Source organism: Protopterus annectens, chromosome 10.part0 (assembly GCF_019279795.1).
Source record: "Protopterus annectens isolate FY-2018-M chromosome 10.part0, PAN1.0, whole genome shotgun sequence".
In the NCBI taxonomy this organism is placed as follows: domain Eukaryota; kingdom Metazoa; phylum Chordata; order Ceratodontiformes; family Protopteridae; genus Protopterus; species Protopterus annectens.
In genome coordinates, this window is record NC_056744.1 from 373,881,014 (window position 1) to 373,906,856 (window position 25,843).

General features: G+C 45.1%; 1 protein-coding gene across 1 annotated transcript in view; it reads right to left on the minus strand.

The window, feature by feature from the left end:
- Positions 1 to 25,843, minus strand: part of DHX9 (DExH-box helicase 9) — a 1,660,482-nt gene that overhangs the window by 426,420 nt on the left and 1,208,219 nt on the right. Inside the window, exon 19 of the mRNA XM_044086769.1 lies at positions 10,954 to 11,114. Coding sequence (XP_043942704.1) covers positions 10,954 to 11,114 — 161 coding nt within the window. The remainder of the gene's footprint in view (positions 1 to 10,953; positions 11,115 to 25,843) is intronic.

The following is a 25,843-nucleotide window of genomic DNA, read 5'->3' on the forward strand; positions in this document are numbered from 1 at the left end:
TAATCAGTGTCTTGCCTAGGCCTCTTTTCGGGGGGGGGGGGGGCCCTGATCAAAGTAATTAGGTCTTCAGCCATTTTGATCTGCTTTTTGGGCAAAGAGGCCTGAGCACGTGGTTCATGCGTCGTTTTTTTAGACTTAGAAGTTGCCTTTGTCTTTGAAGCTGGCGTCGGTTTTATATAGAAATGCTGAGGCCTGAAGACACCCTCAGAAGCCGGCGCCTGCTCAGCGGCTCTGGACCCATCCGAGGGACAGACATCAGCGGGTACAACATTTTGAGAATCTTGCGGCGTGCCTGACTACACATGGGTCTCGGTAGAGGCCTGCGACTCAAAAGTAGCGGGTATCAGGGGCTGCAAAAGCGCCCGAGTACCAGTGAACCACCGACTGGCTTAGGAGAAGCTTAGTCGTCAGTTTTGGACCTAGACGGTCTCTGTCTGTCCTTTTCTTTGCGTTTTTTGTTAACTCCGGTAGTCGGATTGCTATCAGACGACATTTCAGTGTAGTTGAATCTGTTTCCAAAATATTTTGAAGCAAAGACATACAGACGCTTAATAGTGAGTTGGTTAAATCTAGCACAAAACAAGGCACGTTATGATCTGGGCCTAGGCAAGGAATACAGTACAAATGAAAATGCTTATGAGGTATTTGCTTCCCAAAAGTAATGCAATTATTAGCTTTTACTTGCTGCGGTAGCGTTGTCGCCTCATAGCAAGACGACGTCCAGTTCGATTCTCAGCTAGAGCGTCTTCTGTGTGGAGGCATACGTGAATGGGGCGCGCCTTCGTTGAAGGTTGAGAGTCAGGGCTGGTAACCCGGTACGTAAAAATACACTACCAATCATTAGCGTACCGGAGTTCCGCTGTGGCGACCCCTAACCGGGAAAAGCCAAAAGGCACAAACTAACTGACATCGGTATGGAGCAAGAAAAAGTTTCCCCAATGGGGTACACAGCTTTAATTGAAGACTTCGGTTCTGAAACTCGAATTTGAAAATTACAGGAGTCGGCCGACCGGCACTTGCAAACTGCATCTGCTTCGGGCACCGCACGGCAAGAAAGACTAAAGAAAATGGCGTCTGCTGCCTGTTATATGCCCCTGACGTCATGGAAGAAGAGACAGCAACCGGCGCAGGACCCAAGACTTTGATATTCAGGCCGACTGAGGGCAACCTGCCAGCAGATTACCCAAATGTAATGACTGCAACAGTGAAACACGAAGAACATCTAAGGCTTCTCGCAAATCAGATCAGCTATTCCTGGCCTATTCTGGGCCTAGACTTGGATATGCTGTTTCTAAGGTCACACTAGCTAAGTGGTTAAAAGACTGTGTAACATTTATTCACAAATCTCACGACATCCCTCTGACTACAGCCGTAAGGGCTCATTCCACTAGATCGGTAGCAACTTCTGCTGCCTTCCATGCTAGAGCTTCTTTACCTGACATTTGTGCAGCTGCAACTTGGGCTACACCTCATACCTTCATCAGCCATTACAAATTGGATTTAGCCTCCAGAGGAAGAGCATCCTTTGGTTCTACGGAACTCAGTAATGTCCTTCCATGAGAGCCTCCCAGGTATAAAGGTAGCTGGGGACTCTGTCCCAGGCGTAAGGAATGAATGGGGATTAACAATATCAGATAAAGAAGTTAAGTCTTACCATAACGTTCCATTTGTATTGTTGATCCTCGTTCAGTCATTACGACCCTCCTTCCTTCCCCCTCCTAACACTTATAGTGGATCTCATAATCTGGTTCCGTTGGGTCCTTTGACCAGAGGCAGCCTGTACTTTCTTTGACTTGCAAACTCAATCTGAGGTAACAAGGGAGTGGGGAATTGTGCGTAAGAGTTTAGATTGAGAGTCTGTGGCTGTCGCGAGCTTGGAAGATGGCCGGCTCGGTTCCTAGGTCAGAACAGATAACCCAGGCGTAATGACTGAAAGTACAGTTGCGTACACTTACCATAAATGTAGATGTTAGAGTATAAAACAGGCAGCTGACGCCATTTTATTCAGTTTTTCTTGTCCCAGATGTGCCCCCCAAATGGGGAGCAAAAAAAAGGGGGATGGGGATTTATATATATATATATATATATATATATATATATATATATATATATATATATATATATATATATATATATATATATATATTTATATACATATACACACACACACACACACACACACAAGTAAACAGTAAATATATAAATGCATTTTTAGAAAAACTTTACCTTCAACTAAAAGCAAATACACCACAAAGGCTTTTGAGTATAGTGAAGGAAAGAAAAGGTGCAGAATGGGGGATGGCGGGTGGGTAACCCGGACTGCAACAGTGAATACACTCTAACATCTACATTTATGTTAAGTGTACACAACTGTACTATGTTCTTTGTGTTTCACTGTTGCAGTCATTACACATTTGGGTAGAATCCCAAAGTTATGGATGGGAGGATGGAAAGTACAGTTTTGTACCTACCATAAATGTAGATGTTCGAGTGCTAATACAGCTGCAGTCCTAACAGATGAGTTCTCCTGCCGTCAGGCGGGTCCACGGTCGGCCGAATTCCAAAGTCTAGGTCCGGTGTCGGTTGTCGTTGCTTTCTTTCCTGACGTCAGTGCAACAGGGGTATATAAGACACAGCCGACGCCATTTTCTTCAGTCTTTCTTGCCCCAGATGTCAGGAAGGACAAAGACCGACACGCGAGGTCCGCGGCCTCCACCGACACCACGCCAAAACCGGCTACACGTGGTCTGGTTCTCAGCGAGGCGCCTACGCAGCCCCTGACTACAGACGACACTTCTCTGGCGGTGTCTTCTGTAACCGAGACCGCAGGTACCTAGGCCCATACCCTGACTACAGCTACCGAAGCCACTGTGAGTGTTGAGCCTCTTAATGTGGACAGGTCCACTTCCACCCATGGTGACTTCAGACCCTCATCTTCCTTTTCCATAAAGGCCTTTAAGTCCAAATCAGCCATGCATCCCAAGAGGTCTGTTGCACAGGGCCCATCTCCAGGTCCCATGCCTAAAAAGGTCCCATGCAGGAGTCGGTGCTCTTCCGGGAGGCTTTTTGGCCCTTCTAAGATACTGCTTACGCAGTGGATGAGAAAATAGGGGAGGCTCTGTGCTGTAATGAGCCAAGATGGCAGAGGCATGGATTTTTATAGAAGAATAAGATAGGCCCTTGTCAAGCATCTCAGTTAAATATTGTAAAATCTGAGGAATATTATGCTTTGCTATGTCTATTCCTTGTGCCTGGTTCCAAGCACAAAATCTCTATTTATCAGCATAAGATTTTCTAGTACTAGGCCTTCTGGCTTCCAAAATAACACCCATCACAGATTTACTGAGAGGTGTGGCTTGAATAATTAGTTGATTAGCCAAGCTGCAAGATTCAGAGTTTGGAGTGGAGTGTGCAGAATTTGACAGTTCTGCTGAGAAGTAGATGAGGTATTTGAGGGCAAGTACTATGGAGAAAGATGTGACATGTTCCTTAGAAGCGGGCATCAGTGCTGGCGAGGCTAGTCCGGAGCAATTAGGATCATTTTTGTTTTTTCCTGACTTTTAGTAAGACCTTGGAGAGAAGAGGCAGAGGGGGAAAGGCATAAACAGGTTTTTTCCAGTTGAAGGATAGAGCATCTACTTTCCATGCTTTTTTGTGATGAGCTCCTGTGCAGAATTTATCCAACTGATAATTTTGGGGAGAGGCAAATAGATCTATGTCTGGGCTCCCCCATTTCTGTGTTAAGATGCTGAAGATTTGTGGATCCCGTTTCTATTTGTGCAGGTCCATAAGACTTCTGCTTAGGTCGTCTGCCAGAGTATTTTGCTTTCCTGGCAGAAATTGAGCTTGGACATGTATTTGGTAAGTCAAGGCTGTGTTCCACAAGGCCATGGCTAGTCTGCAAAGGGGGTAGGAATGTGTACCCCCCTGCTTGTTTATGTACCACATAACTGTGATGTTGTCCGTCTATCAGAAGTTGTATCAGTAGTTGTCCTGGATGAAGTAAGTCCTTAAAGGCTGTCAGAGCATTCTGAACAGCTAGCATTTATTTCTGTTTGATATGCAAATGCATTTGGTTTGGGATCCATTTGCCCTAAATGCATCTCCCTGCCAGGTGGGCCCTCCAAGCATAGTCTGATGCGTCTGTAGTTAGTGTTTGGGTGGCAGGTGGTAGAGTGAATGACAGTCCCTTGTTTTGGTGACATGTCTCTGCCCACCAAAGAAACTCCTGTTGTAGGCAGAGAATGAGAAGAATCATTGTTTCTGGGCTGTGAATGTTGACTCCATAAACTTTTTAGGTACCACTGAAGTTTGCTCATATGCAGTCTCGCATATGGAATTAGTAGGATGCAGGATGCCATGAACCCCAAAGCCTGCAGAATTTATCTTGCAGATAGCTGGGTTCTTGTTTCCATTTGTCAGCTGCCTTTGTCTGGCGTGAGGTAAGCCATCTGGGCAGTTGTATTCCAGCTTGCACCCAGGAATGTAATTATTTGAGAGGGTACCAGTTGTGATTTCTTTTCGTTTATTGTGCACCCTAGCCATGCTAGAAGCCTTTTTACAAACGCCAGATGTTGAAGAAGAGAGTGTCCTTGTCCTCTGCTTGAATGAGAGAATTGTCCAGATAAGGATAAATTTGAATGCTTCTTTGTCTGCAGAATGCAATTACTGGTGCCAGGAACTTGGTAAAGACCCTGGGCACAGTAGATAAGCCAAAGGGCAGTGCAGATAATTGGTAATACAAACAACCTGCTTTGAAGCGAAGTATCTTCTGCATGATTCCCTTATTGGGATATGCAGGTATGCTTCAAGTCTAGAGTTACTAACCAACCACTCTTGCCTAGCATGGGCAGTAGCTGTTGTAAAGTCAGCATTTTGAATTTTGGGATGCCCAGGAACGTGTTCAGAATCGATAGTCCAGTATTGGGCACCATGAATTGTCTTTTCTGGGTACCAGGAAAAGTCTTGAATAAAAACCTTGTCCTTTTTCCTTTTCTGGTACTCGTTGAATAGCCCCCATATCCATGAGGGACATGACTTGTTTCTGGGCCTCTGCCCACTGATTTTGTGGCAGATCTGGCCATCCGTTTGGAATTGGCAAAGTATGGAAATGAAATCTGTACCCCTGGGATACCACGTGCAATACCCACTTGTCTTTGGTAATTAACTGCCAGTTTTGAGCATGAAGTGCTAGTTTTCCCCCCAAGGGGGCTGCCAAAAGATAAGTGCTTGGTGATGGCAGAGGAGTCTCACTGAGACTGCTTACTGTAGGGTTGTGCTTAGTTTCCTCCAGATTTGGAGGTGGAGGCACCTTCACTGCTTTCACCTGTAAGAAACCTGTGAACGACATATGGAGCCTTTTGAGCACCTGGATTTGCCCCGATTGGCTCTGTTGGACACAGGAAAGGACCAATTTTTAGTAGGCCAGTGTCTACTGAACCTCGGTGGCTGCACTTGCAAAAAATCTTTTACAGTTTGCACAGATTTAGCTTTGTCTTCCATTTTCTTTAAAAGGTCTTCTGCCTCATTACCAGAGTATCATGCTGCAAAGGAGCATCCAACAATTTAGCTTTAACACGATCAGGCAGATTTTGCTCCTTGAGCCAGGCATGCCTTCTAATCACAGATGCAGTAACAGCGGCCCTACAAGAGGCCTCCAAAGTATGCTTTCCAACCTGTTCAGCGGAATAACTATTTTCCACACAATCCGAAATTAACATAATTTTCTGTTTCAGTAAGCCCATAACATGCTGTTGATATTTAAGCATATGAAACTGGCAATTTAAAGCCCTGATTGCGAAGGTTGTGGACGTATAAACCTTCTTACCCCATCTATCCAGTGCCCTAAAATCTCTATCAGAAGGGGTAGGATTTTTGTCTGCAGAAGCCTTTACACCCTTGGGACCCTGAGAGATGATCTCAGGATCAGCTGCAGGATTTTTGAAAAGAAATTTGGGGAAGTCAGGAACCCTGTAATATCTGTCTGGCTTACAAGGAGCTGGAGGCAGGGAATCAGGAGCCACAAGCATGTCTAATACAGGAGGTATTGCCAAAGGCCTATGGCTGAGGAAGAAAGAAATCCCTAAGCCTCTTTTTTTGATTCAGAGAAGTCCGGACTCTCCCCAATGAAAATGTTCCCTTAAAGTATGCAACGTCTCCAAAAGAGTAATCCTCAGGAGGAGATGCAGATGGGATGGATTCCTCTGCATCAGAATCCTCATAGGGAGGAATAGAAAATTCCTGATCAGAAGAGGAATCATAAGAAATGGAAACCTGATCTGAAGATTCATAATCAGTGCCTTGCCTAAGCCTCTTAGCAAGGGGGGGGGGGGGGGGGGGTTGGGAGCCCCTGATCAAGGTAATTAAATCCTGACATTTTAATCAACTGTATTTTAGGCATAGGGGCCTGAGCACGTGGCTCATGCGTCGCTTTTTTAGACATAGAAGTTGTTTTTGGCCTTGTTTCTGTTGCTGGCGTCGGTTTAATATAAAAATGTTGAGGTCTGAAAAAACCCTCAGAAGCCGGTGCCTGCTCCGGACCCATTTAAGGGAGAGACATCCGCGGGTTCTATATTCGAGAATCTCACGGCATACCGGACTACGAATGGGTCTTGGTAGAGGCCTACAGCTCAAACGTAGCAGGTATCAGGGGCTGTGAAAGCACCTGAATGAGTACCGGCGACTGGCTTAGGAGAAGCTTTGTCGCCGGTTTTGGATCTCGACGGTCTGTCTCTGTTTTTTTCTTTGCGTTTTTGGTGAACTCCGGTAGTCTGACTGCTAACAGACGATATTTCAGGATAGTCAAGTCTTGAACCAAAATACTTAGAAGCAAAAATATACCGACGCTTAATAGTGCGTTGGTTAAATTTAGCACAAAACCGACAGCAAGGCACATTGTGATCAGGGCCTAGGCAAGGAATACAATACAAATGAAAATCCTTATTTGCTTCCCACAAGTAATGTAATTGTTAACTTTTACTGACATCGTTAAGGAGCAAGGAAAGAAGTTTCCCCAACGGGGTACTTAGCTTTAGTTTGAAGACTTTGGCTCAAACTCGAATACGAAAATTTCAGGAGTCAGCTGACCGGCACTTGCGAACTGCTTCTGCTTCTGGCACCGCGCAGCAAGAAAGACTGAATAAAATGGCGTCTGCTGCATGTTTTATACCTCCTGACGTCATGGAAGAGAGACATCAACCAACACAGGACCCAAGACTTTGTTATTCATGCCGACTGAGGGCAACCTGCCAGGAGATTACCCAAATGTAATGACTGCAACAGTGAAACACTAAGAACATCCGTTCATCATGCTTTTAGTTACAAGTTCAAGTCACTGACTCTCCAAGCAAATAGTGAGGGATGAAAGCTGGCTACAAAGCATCTTGGGCACAAATGACTGACAAACTGAACAGTTTTTATGGTTGTGGTGGGGCAAGAGATAGAAAAGACACTGGGAATGGATGCCCTAGTGTTGAATCTGCCTTCCACAGTCACACTTCTGTTTCCTGAATGATTAACTTTAACCAAGAGAAAACAGTAGCAAAACACAAAAGGATTTCCCAACGGGGCACTTATCTTTATTGAAGAAAACAATTCCCAGGCAACAGCACGACATCCAGGACCAGTGGCAAAGTAGTTCTGAGGATGGTGCGCGAGTATGTCACTTTTATGGCCTACGTCAGATATACTGCACACCCTACGGTAGTAAAAGACTTTTGTATACCAGCCGGCGTCTGGTCACCTTGGCAGGCAACTCCCTCATGTAAAGAACACTGCAAATGAACAGAACACCTGAAATGCTTCTGCATTAAACTTGGCATCTCCCTGATGGAGATATCCTCTGTGAACAACCAGAAAAATGATAGTCTTCCACACCTGCACTGCAAACCAGGGAGTAAAGATGGCAGCTAGCACTGACCATCTTCATCCTCGCCTTCATAGATGACACATGCTGGGATATCTGCTTCAGTGATGCACTCCCTCTCCCTCTTGGTACATGGCACCGAACTGAAGGCTGATGCTCTATGTGTGGGAGGGACATGGGGCACCTTGCTGCCAAGTCTAAAAAAAACATCTGAAAACATCTGGAGTGAATCAGAATCAGGCATTTGTCCAACATGGTACACTGGTGGCGGCTTAAGGGACAGACATTTTTCAAGACAGTAAAATATTGGTGTCCTGGCCTGAAGCTACAAGCTTCTGAACATAAAGAATAGAAAAATTAGGAGATAGGGAGCATTTCTTACTAGAAAGCACAAATCAGCTGGCCTTTGGAGATGCTTGTAAACAGATGACTGGCTATGTTCCCAAGTGTCTCCAAACTCACAATAAAGCCAAAAATGCACTATCATTTCAAAAACTAAACAGCAAAGTATCAAGCCTATTAATAAAAAAAAAAAAAAAAAAAAATCCAAAAAGGTACTTGCTGCTCTGGAAGTTACCAGTACAGACTACAAATCAGTCTGTTGTGGTAAAAAAGAAATGAAGTTAGTGCAGACAGACGTACATTTTCTATGAAACATCACAATGATGCCCTTGGTATGAGAAGAACCAGCTCCACAGTAGGGCCATCTAAATATCTGAACTCTTTATGGAGGCTAACTCTCCAGCATTAAGGATGGCCCAGCAACTATGTTCCAGATAATGGAGAGGGAGAACTCATTCTACTGGTGATGAATTAAGAGGGAGGGGGACAAGAAATATATTTGCATGACAACAGCATAATTTCCTTGGCTTTGAAGAGTGACCACAACTTCCCAAACATGAAAGAAGGTGAAGCTTGCAATAGGCCAGTCACTATTACTATGGAAGACAAATGAGAACATGACAGATGGCATTTACATGAGAGGTGAATCCCTAAGACCAGAAGGGTGATGCTAGTTTTAAGCCTCCCTTCAAGAAGTGACAGCAGTGATGACGAAAGAAAAAAAAAAATCAGAAAATTTTAATTGGCTTTATGCTTTCACCCTCAAAAGTCACTGTAGATTTCAAATAGTAAGCAGGGATAATTTCATCAGGTGCAACATTGATAAGAAAATCTAACCTCCTGGTCAGGCGAAAGGCAAAACACTTTGGTGTCCATATGTTGCACTGTTTTCTGTCTCAGACTAAGGACCCAAGGGGGACACACTTCCTCTTCTTCAGGCTAATCAACCCTTCTTTCAAGGATGAGAGGTCTGGTACTAAGGAGGGGAGGAGCAGTGGCAGAGGGATTTGCAGAAGGCCTAAGGGCCATAAAGGCATTAAACAAGCTCTGGCTGAAGGTCTGCCAATCCGGCATGCTTTAAGAAGCAGGAGTAAGGTCTTTTTTTTTTTTTTGCTTTTTGTTTAACGGCCTCACTGGCATCTGGCTAGGGATGGGCGTTGGGTCAGGCATCAGGATGGCAGAGGTGGTGTCTGACAGGCCCTGAGTGAATGCTGGTTCTCCCCTGGTGTCTAAGGCAGGCGCCGGTAAATCTTCTGTGGATGTGTCGTCCACTCAAGATTGTGCGGCTTGGGTTCCTCAAAGGTAGCCGCTTTATCTACACTGGCAGATGCCGGATCCTCAGCCAAGCTGACACTGGCTACAGACTGAGGTATGGCAGAGAGAGGCACAGTCAATGAAGTAAGCCACGAGGACATAACTCTCTTCCAAGGCGGTTCAGACGGGGCGTTGGCCATCGGCCAGGGCCTCCATCCCCAACGCTATTTGTTTCAAGCACTGACTTTCTAAATACAAATGTAAGGCCTGCAAACGGCGGCGTAAGGTCTTGGGGACAAATGATCGGTAAATGGCGCAGTTCTTGTGGTTGTGTACCCTGCCTAAACGAGAGACACTGGTCATGGATGTGTCTGCAGGAAATCTGCTGACCGCACTTGCCCTTACTGGATGACATCAACAGACTATATATAAAAACAAAGTGAGACTGAAAGAATTCCTAACAGGGTACTTAACTGAATCTTTTTTTGAACCAACATCCTTGAGAAGCAGAAGCACCTGGTGTACGACTGCTGGTTGAAAAGTTCTGAGGGCTGGTGCGTGCATACGTCACTTTTATGGCCCACATTCCTGCAGCCACGTCAGACGTCCGACGCACCAAGAGGGAGAAAATCCTTGGAAACCTTGCCGGACAAACCTGGAGAAGGGTAAACCCACAAATAGAATACTACAACACTGGAACAGAAGGGCATCTATTCGGTATCAAACAGCACTGCATGGATCATCCAACATTAGATGGAAAAGCTTCTTGAGAAAGTAAGGCTGAACATCAGCTCTGGTGAAATGGTTCTCTGTTAAAGGGAGCTGGTCAAAAACAGTCCAAAAATCTTCTACGTTTCTGATTTTACTGGCTTTGAGAAATCTACAGTTATACACAACCTCAAGACAACCGTTTTGAGTGGCTGTTCGCCCACATTCATCATCTTTGCAGGAACGTACACAAATCAAAGTACTTACCCAGAGTAAGAGGAAAATCCAAAGGGAAGTAAGCCACAACACAGCTACACACACAGAAAACTGTAAACCAACAACCACACTGCAGTAAGGAACTGAAAATGAGGCAGGTGGCAGAGATGCCACAGAAGCAGTAATGTAGATAAGCATTAGTCTCCTGTAAGAAAACCTGCTTGTTGAAGATTCAAGCCAACCAAATGGCATTAGTGAGCAAATCCCAACTTGTTGCACAACATGCTTCATCTTTGGAAGAAAAGGATACAAGAAAGTAAATTACCAAGCAGCAAGATTCTTCAGTAAGTTCTGCCCATAATCACAGAAGGCACAGAGGACTCCAAGAAAAATGCGAGTGTTGACTTTCTGGCATGGGCAGTCATGCAACGTAGCAAAAATTGCTCAGATGTCACAAAACTGACATAGGGTCTAAATGTCAAGTAGGCCATACATAAAAAAACATTTAAAAGAGAACATGGGTTGAACTTCAAGTCAGTTACATATGAAAATATCAGAACAGCCTGTACCTCTCAGTGTGTGCTCTGCTTCAATAACTGCATCCAGTGGTGGTGGTTCAATGGCCTTAGAAAGGAACTGTCCAATTCCTCCAAGACGCAGGAGTTTAATACTCAGAGCAATTTCATGTAAAGGTGTTCGGAATATCTCAGGTGTCATGTGAGTTTCAAGCCTAGAAGCAAAACCCGAAAGATAGTTAAGTGTAACATTTAATTCAAAAACTTGCTGTCATTACCTCAAAACACTACTTTCTGGAAAAAGACAAAAACTATGGCCTCAGAACTATTATGGTGCTCAAAAACTGTCAACAATTAAAGTTCATCTAAAACTGATTCGAGCACAAACAGATGTGCAGCAGGCTAGTATTCTCTTTAGCTTTACTTGATCCAGAAAACCTTCTACAGTAAAAATTAGCATTCAGCTGTCACATGGTGCACACGGTTAGGTGAGGACTTTATTGTGCCTCGACTATATTCATTTCTTAACCAGGTAAGCCCATTTCACAAGAGTGCCTCCTATTAGACCAGACTAAGAAAACTATGTGGTTAAATGACTTGTTCATTCACAAAGCGTGCGAGTAAAAACAAAAGTAATCAAACCATGGATCATCAAGAGGATGAAGCAGCTTAACTTACTCAAAGATCCAACCCTTCGATTTTTACTAGCAGACTACCCATCAAAGTAAATAAAATTAAAACCCATTGTAATGTACTTGCCTATCTCTTTTGACAATGCCATCAGCCAGCTATAACCACAAGGCATTACCAGTGTAAGGGATCCACAACTTTGACTGATCAACCTCTTAAGAACTGGAACTCTATCAAAAACTCCACTGAAATGTTATTTATTGCTTTTGTTTACCGGGAACGTCCAACTTGGCACAACTCGCATCTTCAGGGGAGGCCAGAGGAGAAATGCTTTTTACCGGATGAGTAGAAGGCAATTACACAGGATTTGTATAACAAATGTGCAATACATGTACAAACTAAAAATGAAGATACATACAAATTGATAAGACAACCAAAAGATAAATGCACAGAATACATAAATAAATTAATACAGTAAAATATTAGTTAATATCAAGTCTCTAGTTATTTTCAAATAGAATCAACTGAAAATAGAAACTGAGTAGAAGACAGTAAAGTAATTAAAGGATGAAGATGGTTACAAATTATGAAGCGGTATAGAGGAGGTCCAGGTAAAAGGGAGACGAACAGGGACAGAGGACAGTCGGATATTTAGAGACTGTGAAGTAGCAGTTGCATTATGGCCAGTGACAAGACTGAAATTAATTTTTGATTAATTAAATAAAACAGAACAAGTTTTTGGCAACAAACGTATATGCAATACTGTATCACAGTTCAATCCTAATCCAGGAAAAAGGATCGTTTCATTTTAGAGTCAAGGCTCAAAGTACAGTTGGCTGCAAAAAAGGGTGAAAAGTAGTTGTGTAACTTGAACTCACCATAACAGTAACTGTTCGAATGATCACTGTTGCAGCAGCCTTAGATATACAGGTTATATCCTACCGAGGATATAATTAATACCTGTCCAGCTTCCAAAGCTTCAGGGCACCTTCCATGTGTCCAAACTGTCAAGCAGCTCAAGCTGAGATGACAAAGGCAAGTTCGGGGGTGAAGTCCTTCGGATATTTCCTACCAGTAGACAGACGGAGGCTGAGCTCTGAAAGGACAAAGCTAGGAACAAAAAATAGATAGGCATACCATGGTATAATATACACACCAAAACAAGGGGGTTGAAAGGAAGGGAGTGGCAACTGCAGCAGTGATCAATTGAACATCTACTGTTACAGTAAGTTCAACTTGTACAACTGTACTATGTTCTTCATATTGATCAGTGCTACAATAGCTTTACCTATATGGGTAGATTACCATAGCTAAAGTACAGATGTCCTTCAAGGATGCAACTGCAGTCCTGACATATGGGTTGTCCTGCCTCAGGCAGCCCTTCGGTTGGCCGGATTCCAAAATCTGGGTCCGGCGTCGGCTGAAGTCGCCCTTTCCCCGACGTCAGAGCGCCTGGGGTATAAAAGCGTCAGCCGACGCCATCTTCTTCAGTCTTTCTTGCCGCGCGGCGCCCGAAGCAGAAGCAGTTCGCAAGTGCCGGTCGACCAGCTCCTGTGTTTTCAGCTACTGAAGTCTTCAAAAAAGCTAAGTACCCCATTGGGGACCTTTTCTTGCCTCAGCCGATGTCAGATAAAATTGTAAAAGTTAATAATTGTTTAACTTGTGGGAAACAAATACCTCATAAGGATTTCCACTCTTACTGCTTACCCTGCCTAGGCCCAGAACACAACGTCTTGGCCTGTACAGCTTGTGCTTCTTTCAATAAACGCACTCTTAGGAGTCGGACAGAGTTTGCACAGGATTATTTTGGGAAAGATTTCTGTTATATCATGCAGTCGGAGCTTCTGACAGCACATTTATCTAAAATACGGAAGGATAAGGACCGACAACCGCGGCCTCGGCCGACACCACTCTTAGGCCTACCACGAGTGTCTCAGTCTCTTCTGAGCCGGTTTCACAACAGCTACAGACAGACGACACCGCCCCCACCGGTTACTTCGGTACCGGAGGCCAGCTCGGTGCTGGTTTCTGTTCTCCCCTCTGAGACCGTAGCCCAGGATATTTCTAACACCATTTCTGTGGATAAGACTACTCCAGCACGCGGGGCTGCCAGGCCTCCAGTGTCTATGTCCATTAAGGCCTACACACGTGCTAAGGCTGCCAAACAGGCTAAGTCTCTCCCTCCAAGATCTGTTTCTCTGGGATCCACTTCTGGTTCTCAAATTTTAAGTTTAGCTGAGGACCTTATTTCTTTAATTAGGGGTTCTCAGCCACATCCAGATAGAGGCTCTCAGCCGCCTTATGTCAAGAGGCCTAGGGTTGAGCAGGTAGATCCCCAGTCCTCCGATGAGGCCTCAGGTGATTCTGCACATTCAGACTACCAGGAGGAGGCCTTACCGGCCTACGAGGATTCTGATGCGGAGGAATCCATTCCTTCTGCTTCTCCTACTGAGGAGTTTTCCTTTGGGGAAACGCTTCATTCCATGAGAGAACACTTCAAATGGCAAGGCCAAGAATACTCAGATTCTAGGAAAAGGTTAAGGGAATTTTTAAAGCTACCTCAGCATAGACCCTTAGCTATTCCTCCAGTTTTAAATGTTTTAGATGATGTGTACTTAGAATCTAGTGTTTCCCCTGACTCCGTCCCCCCTGCTCCTGTCAAGCCAGACAGGTACTACAGGTTCCCAGACACACATCAATTTCTGTACAAGGGCCATACTGCTGACCCTGAAACTATTTCTCAGGGGCCTAAAGGGGTTTCCTCCACTACTGCTAAGAATCCACTTCCTTTGGAAAGAGATTCTAGGGCTTTAGAAAGGTGGGGCAAGAAAGTATATACATCTTCCACCCTTTCTATGGGGGCATTAAATTGTCAATTTCATATGATTCAGTATCAGGAATACATGTTGGATGACTTGCAAAAGAAATTGGCTTCCCCTGAACCATTAGATAGAAAGGGGTTACAGGAATTGGTTTATAATACTCAGCAGGTTAGCAACCATTTCCTTCAGTGTGGATATGATGCATTGGAAGCTTCATGTAGAGCAGCAATGACAGGTGCGGTCATACGCAGACATGCTTGGTTAAAGGAACAAACATTGCCAGACCATGTGAAAATTAAGCTTTTGGAAGCACCACTAGAGAAACATAAGCTATTTGGTGCTACTGCACAAGAGGTTATAAAGAAAATAGAGGAAAATGCAAAATCAGTGCAAACAGTCAAAGGTTTCCTCCAGGTACAGCCTCCAAGATTCAGCAGGAATTGGCCTTCTAAGCATTGGTCCTTTCCAGACACAGACAAATTTCAAAGAGGCAAAAACAGACGTGGCAGAGGTAGAGGGCAAACTCGAGGCTCCTACAGAGGACGTCAATGGCAGCCTCCAAACCAGAGAGGTGGGGCAGGACCTTCCACTGCTCCGCAAGGACAATCTCAATGACTTGACTGAGTCTGCCATCCAGGGCTCAATTAGAAGCACCTTTGGGCGGAAAATTATCTTTATTCTCACAAAATTGGCACAATATTACAAAGGACAAATGGATACTGGACATAATAGACAAAGGATACAGATTCCATTTTCATACACTACCAACAAGACATGGCAGGCCAAACCTGCCACCAAATCAAAGGGCAGAGGCACTCAAACAAATAACAAACCTACTTCAAATAAGAGCAATAGAAAAGGTTCCTTCTGCAGAACAAGGCCAAGGATTTTATTCAAGACTGTTCCTTGTTCCAAGAAAAGAAAACCAATGGAGACCCATTCTGGACTTGTCCACTGAATACTTACCTTATTGTGCCAAAATTCAAAATGCTGACTTTACAGCAACTCCTTCCCATGCTGGGCAAGGGGTCTTGGCTGGTAACTCTGGACCTCAAGGAGGCATACCTGCATGTCCCAATCAGACAAAGTTGCAGAAGATACCTCAGATTTCTTGCAGGCTCAGAGCATCATCAATTCTCAGCATTGCCCTTTGGCTTATCTACTGCGCCCAGAGTGTTCACGAAATGCCTGGCATCAGTAATTGCACATTGCAGACTTCAGGGGATACAAATATACCCTTACCTGGACGACTGCCTTATACAAGTGGACAGCCAACAAGCCTGGTTAAAAAACTTGGACTATGTCATTCATCTACTGCAGGCCTTGGGATACACAGTCAATATTCAGAAATCAAGTCTCGTACCATCCCAACAAATACCTTTCCTGGGTGCCACACTGGACACAAACACCCAGATGGCGTTTCTGACAAAGGTCAGTGTGCCACACAGTCACAGCCCTTAAGGCTAAACAACACACCTAATACACTTGGTAATAGGTGACTATTGTCAGACACACTGACGTCCCACTCACCATGCTGAACAAGGAGAAGGTCACTGTAAGCTGCCTGTCGGGTGCCAGGATCCGCCACATAACACAAGCACTCCGGACACTCCAAAGCAAGTACAAATATTAACTCCGTTATTGTCCATGCTGGTGTGAATGACCCGAGATGTACCTCCCTGGACTACATGAAGAGAGACAGAGGAGATCTGTGATCATGTAGCCCAGGCCGCTATTACCCTGACCTTGAGGAGCATCTTACCCTCACCAAGAATGATGCCACAGTATAAAGACAAAATGATCAATTTTAACAATTGGCTAAAGTATTGGTGTCATTCAGAGGGGAGCCAGTGTGTCAGCCTGGTATGACATGCTCGACAAGCCACGTTGCTTCGTTAGGGACAGCTTGCACCTGTCACCCCTGGGCATTTGAATAATACTGGCTAAGGCTCTTGCCACCCCCATAGTGCCTTTTTTTTAGGCAAGGCTCAAAAGACAAACCCACCTCCATAGACAATACAAGGAAAAAAAAACTAAGGGTAATGCTGCTCAACGCCAGAAGTCTAAACCTCAAGATGCACGCACTCGAGGCTCTCCTCAGTATGGAGAATATCGATATCTGTGCAGTAACAGAAACCAGGTTCAAGGCTCCAGAGAGCACCCCAGCACTACCAGGTTATACCTCATACCACGCTTTTCAGCCTCAAAACTCGGACCGAACCACAAAAGGAGGGGGAGTATCCATATTCATCAAAGATACCCACACCTCCAGGTTAGTGGCACTGCACGAAGCATCGGAGACCATCCATGTGTAACTAACTGGGAAAAACTGCCTTTCAGTTTGTAGCCTGCTACAGTCCACCCTCCCAAACTCAGGAACCCCATTCAGCTTTCCTGAGAACACTGGAGAATATGAAGGTCTCTCCAAACACCATTATATTGGGTGACTTCAACTACCCAAACAGACTGGGAGCACTATACTAAAGCCCAAACACTCTCGCCCAACGGTTCCTAGAATTTATAAACTCAAATGCGATGGAACAACTGGTCACCACTCTCACAAGAGGGGAAAACATATTGGACCTGATCATCACCAACATGGGGACTCTATGTTCCATACCAGAGGTACACCCCTCATTGGTAAGATCGGACCATAAATTAATCTCACTGGACATCCATATTCCGTCCCCACCCCCAGCCAAGGAAACCACGGTGAAGAACTTCTCAAAAGCAAACTTCACACTTCTCAAAACCGAGGTGGAATCCTTCAAAGCCCCCGGGCCAGTGGAAAATACAGCCCAAACCGCAGAATCCTTTACAAATGCATTCTATGGACACCTACAGGAATGCATGGATCGTGCTATCCCAAATAAAACAAAGACTCACTCCTCCAAAGGCAGGAGACCTGTCTGGTGGACCCCAGCCATAAATAAGCTATACAACAGGAGGAGGAAGCTACTACATGATAGAGCAAAATCCTAAAAAGGGAAGGCATCTCTGATCAGTACAAGCAAGAAACTACGATCCCTCATAAAATCATCTAAGGCCAGCTTCGAAAGAAAAATTGCAAAAGACGCTAAAGATAATCACAATGCCTTCTTTAGTTATGTCAGGAACCTGGGTGGCAACTCCCAGATATGCTCGGAGTTAGTGCAAAATGACAAAAAATAAACTGAACCCACAGACACTGCCAACATCCTGGCAAACAGGTTCAGTGCAAACTCCTCTCCCCTCTCCCCCCAAAAGAGCAAATGTCTATCCCAATACAGTGTAGCCTCCCTGACATCACAGATGCACAGGTGAGAGCTGCCCCCTCCAAAGCAAATAAACAAAGCATCAAAGGGACCGGACTGTGTCCCGGGCTGCGTCTTACATGAGCTCCAAGAAGAACTGAACCCTCACATAAAGTCACTGTTCAATCTCAGCCTTACTACAGGATATGTACCCAAGGAATGGCTTACAGCAACAGTGGTCCCACTCCACAAAGGTGGTGCCACAACGGACCCCGGAAACTATAGCCCTATAAGCCTGACTAGCCTGGTCTGCAAAGCTATGGAGCGTATCATTATTGAACTCAAACACAGACATTGGGAACCTCCAAACACTGGAGCGTATCATTATTGAACTCAAACAAAGACATTGGGAACCTCCAAACACTGGATCCTACCCAATTCGGCTTTGTTAAGGGCAGATCTTGCCTCTTGAACCTGGTCGACTTCTTTGAAACAGTCACCAAGGCCATAGATGAAGGGAAGGTAGTCCACACAGCCTACCTGGACCTCGCAAAAGCCTTCGACACAATACCCCACACGGGCATCATAAATAAGCTCACCAGCTTAAATATCAACCCCTATGTCACAAGATGGATTTCAAACTGGCTCAGGGATAGAACTCACATGGTCAAAATTACACGTGCCATGTCAGACTCTAAATCAGTTACAAGTGGCGTCCCACAAGGCTCAGTCCTGGGACCGCTCTTGTTCGGTATATATTTCTCTGAAGTACAGGCTAACACAGGAGGACTATGGCTGACCAAGTTCGCAGATGACTGCAAACTGGGTACCATAATCGACTCGCCGACTGACACAAGCATCCTCCAAAAGGGTCTCTCAGAGATTGATAACTGGTGCTAGAGCCATGGCCTAAAGCTAAATGCCAAAAAGTGCATAGTCATCCCCTTTGGGAAAAACAAAGTGCCCACAAATACCACATAGGTGGTAATCCATTAAGTACGGAAGAAGTAATTAGGGATTTGGGGACCCAAGTAGATAGCAATCTCTCCTTTGACAGTCACGTTGCCAAAGTGGTTAGAAAGACCTTCTATATAGCCCACCTATCACAAAAGGGTTCACATCTAGATCAAGAGAGGTCATTGTGCCCCTCTACTCATCGCTCATCAGGCCCATAATTGAATACAATGCCTCAATTTGGGATGTACCTTACCAGACACCTGCAGCAACTGGAAAGATCCCAAAAGTACCTCACCAAGAGAATCAAGGGACTCAAACTGATGCCCTACACAGTTAGGCTAAAGAAACTCCAGCTCTACTCAGTTGCTTACCACCTACTCAGAGGCGATCTGTGTCTGACGTATAAAGCCATGACCAACCCAGAATTAATGGACATGCTCCGCCTCAGGAAATCCAAATCCCTTAGAGCTACATGCACCAGGGACTTAAATCTCAGCACAGAAATAAATAGGAAATGCTGGAGGGACAGATTCATATCCCAGAGGTTCCCCCCCTCACTCTGGAACAAAATCCCAATCCATGTTAGGCAGAGCCCCTCAATGACCCTCTTCAAGAGAAATCTTGACGAGTGGATGGGAGATCGTAGGTTTACCCCTGGGATCTCTTCTGTGTCCCTACTAGACAGAGGCACAGTAAACTAACCTTAAAAGGGCTATCTTCTGTGACCTACTATACAGAGGCACAGTCAACTAATCTAGAAGGATGGCGAAAGCCAAACGCACTTTGGCTAGGCTTATAAATGCCCTAGGGCAGACAGCCTAGTATCAACCTATGTATTTTAATTGACGAGAATAGGCCCTTGTGGAGCATTTCTGTCAAGTACGGAAGAATATGAGGTAAGCTGGGCACTGTAGTGCCCACTCCCTGTGTCTGGCTCCAGGAACAGTATTGTTTCCATTTTTCAGCATAGGAGTCTCTAGTACTAGTTCTCCTTGCTTCCAGAAAGACATCTAGCACCTACTTACTGAGGGATGCTATTGGAGAGCTCAAGGAATTAGCCAGGCTGCAAGGTTCAGGGTTTGATGCTGAGGGTGCAGAATCTGGCCCGCCGGCTGGGACAGCAGGGAAGGTGTCTGAGGTAGGTGCCATGGATACATCAGTATCATACTGCGCACGAGGGGGTACCAGTGCTGGCGAGACCAGTCTGGTGCAATCAGTATTGTCCTTGGTTTGTCCTGTTTGATCTTTAGCAGAACCTTCGAGAGGAGAAAAGGCATAAACTGAGAGGCTTTCCCAGGTAAAGGACAGGGCATCCACTTTCCAAGCTTGACTGTAGAGAGTCCTTGTGCAGAATTTGTCCAATTGGTAGTTCTGAAGGGAGGCAAACAGGTCCATCTCTGGAGTCCCCCATTTGTCCAAGAGGTCGAATATTTTTGGTTCCCGTTTCCATTCGTGTGGGTCCATGAGATTTCTGCTTAGGTCGTCTGCCAGTGAATTTAGCTTGCCTGGCAGGAACTGAGCTTGTAGGTGCACTTGGTAGCTCAAGGCTGTGTTCCACAGAGTCATGGCTAGTCTGCAGAGAGGGTGCGAGTGGGTCCCCCCCCCCCTGCTTGTTTACGTACCACAAAGTACAGTTGTGTACCTACCATAAATGTAGATGTTAGAGTGTATTCACTGCAAACTGGGTCATTACAATTGGGTTATCCTGCTGGCAGGCTACCCGCAGTCTGCCTGAATTCCAAAGTTTTGGTCCGGCATCAGTTGCTGTCGTCTATTCCCTGACGTCAGTGCGCCAGGGGTATAAAAGATGCAGCTGATGCCATTTTCTTCAGTTTTTCTTGCCCCAGATGTCAGGTGCCCCCAAAAGGGTAGACTAAAATTATGCCAATAAGTATGCATGCACTAAAGTAAACATTTCCTTCAACTACAAGCAAATACACCACATAGGTTGTATAGAATAGAGAAGAGCAGATGGATCCCAGCAAAGAAAAATGGGATGGTGGGTGGGTCACCTGGACTGCAACAGTAAATACACTCGAACATCTACATTTATGGTAGGTACACAACTGTACTAAGTTCGTGTTTCACTGTTGCAGTCATTACACTTGGGTTGAATCCCAAAGCTGAGGTTGGGTGGCTGGGTCTAAAAAGGATTAGGAGAGGCTATAAGGCCCTGCAGAACTGCAGTGGCAAAGCCTGCTCTGGATTTAGAGTAGAGAGGTAAGTGGTAGTTGCTTTGTAAAAGTGTGCACTGAACTCCAAGTTGCAGCCTCTAAAATGTCTTTGGTTGGTACTCCTCTGAGGAAGGCTGCTGACTTGGCTGCTGCTCTGGTTGAATGTGGCCTAATGCCCTTAGGCACTGATTTGCCATGTTGTGAATAGCAGAAATGAATGCAGTGGCCTATCAATTTTGAAATAGTCTGCTTTGAGATGGCCTTTCCTTGTGAACCTACAGCATATGCCACTAAGAGTTGCTCAGTCTTTCTGAAAGCTTTAGTTCTGTCCAAGTAGAAACGTAGCTGTCTGTGTATGTCCAAAGAATGCAGGAGTCTCTCACCCTTATTCTGTGGGTTTGGATAAAAAGTAGGCAAATGAATGGTTTGGTTAAGGACCACACTGGACACTACCTTAGGCATAAATGTCGGGTTTGTCCTCAGAGAAACCCTGTCTGGATGGAAAATGATAAAAGGTTCCACAGCCATGAGTGCCTGTAACTCAGACTCGTCTTGCAGAGGTTATTGCAAGGAGGAGAGCGGTTTTCCATTATTTATCTCAGCTGTATTGGCTGGCTCAAAAGGAGGCAGTGTGAGTTTTTTCAAGACATAATTGAGGTCCCATGCAGGTATTGGTGCTCTCCTTGGTCATCTTGTTTTTGGCCCCTCTGAGATGCTGCCTTGGCAATGGACGTCAAAAATAGGTGGTTCCGTATTGTAATGAGCTGAAATGGCAGAGGCATGGATTTTAATTGATGAAAAGGATAGGCCTTTGTCCAGCATCGCAGTTAGGTATTGTAAAATCTGAGGAATGTTTGGTACAAACGTGTCAATTCCTTGTGCCTGGTTCCAAGCACGGAATCTCTTCCATTTTTCTGCACAAGATTTTCTGCTACTGGGCCTCCTGGCCTCCAAAATAACATCCATCACTGCTTTAGAGAGAGGTGTGCTGTAAATGTCTACATTATTCGCCATGCTGCCAGATTTAGGGTCCTGATGTGGCTGTGCAGGATCTGATTGTTTCGTTGGGTCAGTAAGTGAGGAATTAGAGGTAATGTCCACGCTGGGCCTTGAGACAAGCTCTTTAGGATTGGGTACCAGTGCTGGCGGGGCCAGTCTGGGGCAATCAGAATCATTTTTGGCTTCTCTTGTCTGACCTTTAGGAGTACCTTGGGGAGGAGAAGCAGAGGAGGAAAGGCATATACTGTTAGGTTTTTCCAGCTGAATGATAGCACATCCACTTTCCAGGCTTCCTTGTGATAAGTCCTTGTGCAGAATCTCTGTAATTGGCAGTTGTGAGGGGAGGCAAATAGCTCTATGTCTGGGCATCCCCATTTCTTTGTTATTATGCTGAAAACTTGTGGATCAGGTTTCCATTCGTGGTGATCCGTGAGATTTCTGCTTAGTTCGTCTGCCAGAGTATCTTTCCTGGCAGGAATTGTGCTTGCATGTGTACTTGATAAGTCAACGCTGTGTCCCACAAAGTCATGGCTAGTCTGCAGAGGGGATAGAAATGTGTGCTGCCCTGCTTATGTACCACATGATTGTAGTATTGTCAGTCTATCAGCAGTTGTCCTGGATGAAGCAGATCCTTGAAGGCTGTCAGGGCATTTTGAACAGCTAGCATCTCTCTGATTGATATGAAGATGCATTTGGCTTGCCGACCATGTGCCCTGAATACATTTTCCTGCCATGTGTGCCCCCCAGGCATAGTCTGATGCATCTGTTATGTCTGCCTGGCTCTGGGTAAAGTGAATAACTGTCCCTTGTTGTGGTGACAGGCCTGTGCCCACCATTGAAATTCCTGTTGCAGGCAGGGAATGAGGGTAATTAGTGTTTCCAGGCTGTGGCAATGTTGAGTCCAAACACTTTTTAGGTAACATTGTAGTTTCCTCGTATGCAGTCTTGCATATGGAACTAGTAGAATGCAAGATGCCATGATGCCCAAAGCCTGCAGAATTTTTCTTGCAGATAACTGGGTCTTTGTTGCCAACTTTTTGAAGTAAGAAGTCAGTTGCCTTTGTTTGCCTGGCGTGAGATAAGCCATCTGGGCAGTTGTATTTAAGCCTGCACCCAGGAATAACATCTCTTGAGAGGGTACTAGTTTTGATTTCTTTTCGTTTACTGTGTACCCTAGGCAAATAGCAATCTTTTTACAAACGCCAGATGCTTTAGTAGAATGTCCTTGTTCTCTGCTTGAATAAAGAAGTCGTCCAAGTAAGGGTATATTTGAATTCCTCTGTCTGCAAAAAGCAATTACTGGTGCCAGGCATTTTGTGAAGACCCTGGGCGCAGTAGATAAGCCAAAGGGCAGTGCAGAGAATTGGTAGTGCATAGAGTCAGCTATGAATCTGAGGTATCTTCTGCAAGATTATCTGATTGGGACATGCAGGTATGCCTCTTTTGGGTCCAATGTTACAAGCCAAGCCTTCTTGCCCAGCATGAGCAGAAGCTGCTACAGAGTCAACATTTTGAATTTTGGAATGTCCAGAAATGTGTTTAGAATAGACAAGTCCAGTATTGGTCTCCAGACTTTGTCCTTTCTGGGTACCAAGAAAAGTCTTGAGTAAAATCCTTGTCCCTGCTCTAGCTGTGGCACTCGCTGAATGGTCCTAATGTCCATGAGAGATTAAACTTGTTTTTGTGCCTCTGGCCATTGATTGTGTGGCAGGTCTGGCATACCTTTTGCCCTTGGCAGGGTGTGAAAGTGGAACTTGTAGCCCTGTGACACTATATTCAAGACCCATTTGTCCTGGGTGATCATGTGCCAACTTTGTGAAAATAATGCTAGTTTTCCCCCTAAGGGGGCTGCCAAAAGATAAGAGCTTGGTGCTGGCAGAGGAAAGTCATTGGGACTGTTTCCTGTATGGCTATGATTTGTCTTCTCCGCTTTTGGAGGTAGAAGCACCCCATTGTTTAGACCTGTATGAGCCTTGGCGCTAGGATTTGCCTCTGGGGCATCTGTATCTGCCTCTTTGTGGCCTGTCTGACACTGGAAAGGACCAATTTTTTGAAGGCCAGTTCCTGCTAAATCTAGGTGGCTGTACCTGTAAGAAATCCTTAACTGTCTGCATAGACTTCGCTTTGTCCTCCATTTTCTTCAAAGGCTCTTCTGCCTTAACACCAAACAAAGTATCATGCTGTAGTGGAGCATCTAATAATTTTGCTTTAACATGATCAGGCAGATTCTGTTCCTTTAACCAAGCATGCCTTCTAATGACAGTACCAGTAACAGCGGCCCTGCAGGAGGCCTCAAGACAGTCAAAACCACATTGCAAAGTATGCTTTCCCACTTGTTCAGCTGCATGCAATAAATCCTGCATTTCTTTGTTTTCTGCACATTCAGAATTTGTCAACATTTTTTGTTTAAGCAGTGACATTAAGTATTGCTGATATTTAAGCATATGAAACGGACAATTTAAAGCTCTTGTAGCCAAGGTAGCAGAAGTGTAAATCTTTTTCCCCCATCTGTCCAGTGCCCTTGAATCCCTATCTGAGGGGGATAGGGTTTTTTGCAGTGGAAGCCTTGACCCCTTTGGGACCCTGAGATATAGTTTCTGGGTCAGCAGCAGGGTTTTTATAAAGAAATTTATGGGAAGCTGGAACCCTGTAGTATCTGTCTGGCTTAACAGGAGCTGGAGGTAGAGAATCTGGAGACAGGCCGGGATTCTGAAAAGATATCTACAATGTGTAAAACAGGAGGTATAGCCAGAGGTCTGTGCTGAGGTAGTAAAAAGAAGTCTCTAAGCTTTTTCTTAGATTCTGAGTAGTCTTGGCTCTCCCAGTGGAAGTACTCCCTCATGGTATGCAGGGTTTCCATAAAAGAATAATCCTCAGGAGGAGAGGCTGAAGGGATAGATTCTTCAGCATCAGAATCCTCATAGGAAGGAAGAGAGTATTTCTGTTCAGAAGAGGAATTAGAGGAAATGGAAACCTGATCTGAAGATTCATATTCTGCCTCTTGCCTAGGCCTCTTATCAGGAGGGGGATGGGAGCCCCTGATCAAAGTAATTAGGTCTTTGGCTATTTTGAGCATCTGTTTCTTAGGCATGGAGGCCTGTCCATGGGATTGCTGCACTTGTTTCTTTGTCTTTAGTGGAGTTGAAGTCGGTTTTGCATACAACTGTGCAGGCCTGAAAACACCCTCGGAAGCCGATGTCTGCTCAGCGGCTCCGGACCTATCCGAAGGGATATTTTCTGTGTTCAATACCTTGAGTTTCCTGCAGCCTAGTCGGCTCCACATGGGAGTCTGAAGCGGCCTGCGGCTCTGAGGTAGTGGGCGTCAGGGGCTGTGGAAGCACCTCATTGAGAACCGGCAAACCAGCAACTGGCTTAGAAGAAGCCTCGTCGTCAGTTTTGGACCTCGGATGCTTGTCCTTTTCCTTGCTTTGCTTGTGAATTGCGGTAGTCGGATGGTTATCCGAAGACATTGTGTAATTAAATCTTCGGCCAAAGTAATGAAATGCAAAATCGTGGCGTCGCTTAATAGTGCGTTGGTTAAATCTAGCGCAAAACCTAAAATTAGCAACGTCGTGATCAAGGCCTAGGCAAGGAATACAATAAGAATGGAAGTCCTTATGAGGTATTTGCTTCCCACAAGAAATACAATTAACTTTTTCTGACCTCGGTCTGCAGCAAGAAAAAAAGTTTCCCCAACGGGGTACTTAGCTTTAATTGAAGACTTCGGATCTGAAATTCGAACACAAAAATCTCAGGAGTCGACCGACCGGCACTTGCGAACTACTTTTGCTTCAGGACCGCGCAGCAAGAAAGACTGAAGAAAATGGCGTCGGCTGCATCTTTTATACCCCTGGCGCACTGACGTCAGGGGAAGAGGCGACAGCAACCGACGCTGGACCTAGACTTTGGAATTCAGGCCGACTGCGGGTAGCCTGCCAGCAGGATAACCCAAGTGTAATGACTGCAACAGTGAAACACGATGAACATCTGTGGTTTTGTCTGTCTTTACCAATAATTGTCCAGGAAGGATGTGGTTTTTGAAGGCTGTCAGGGAATTCTGTACAGCTAACATTTCTTTTTGGTTGATATGTTGGTGCATTTGACTCTGGTTCCATTTGCCCTGAATGCA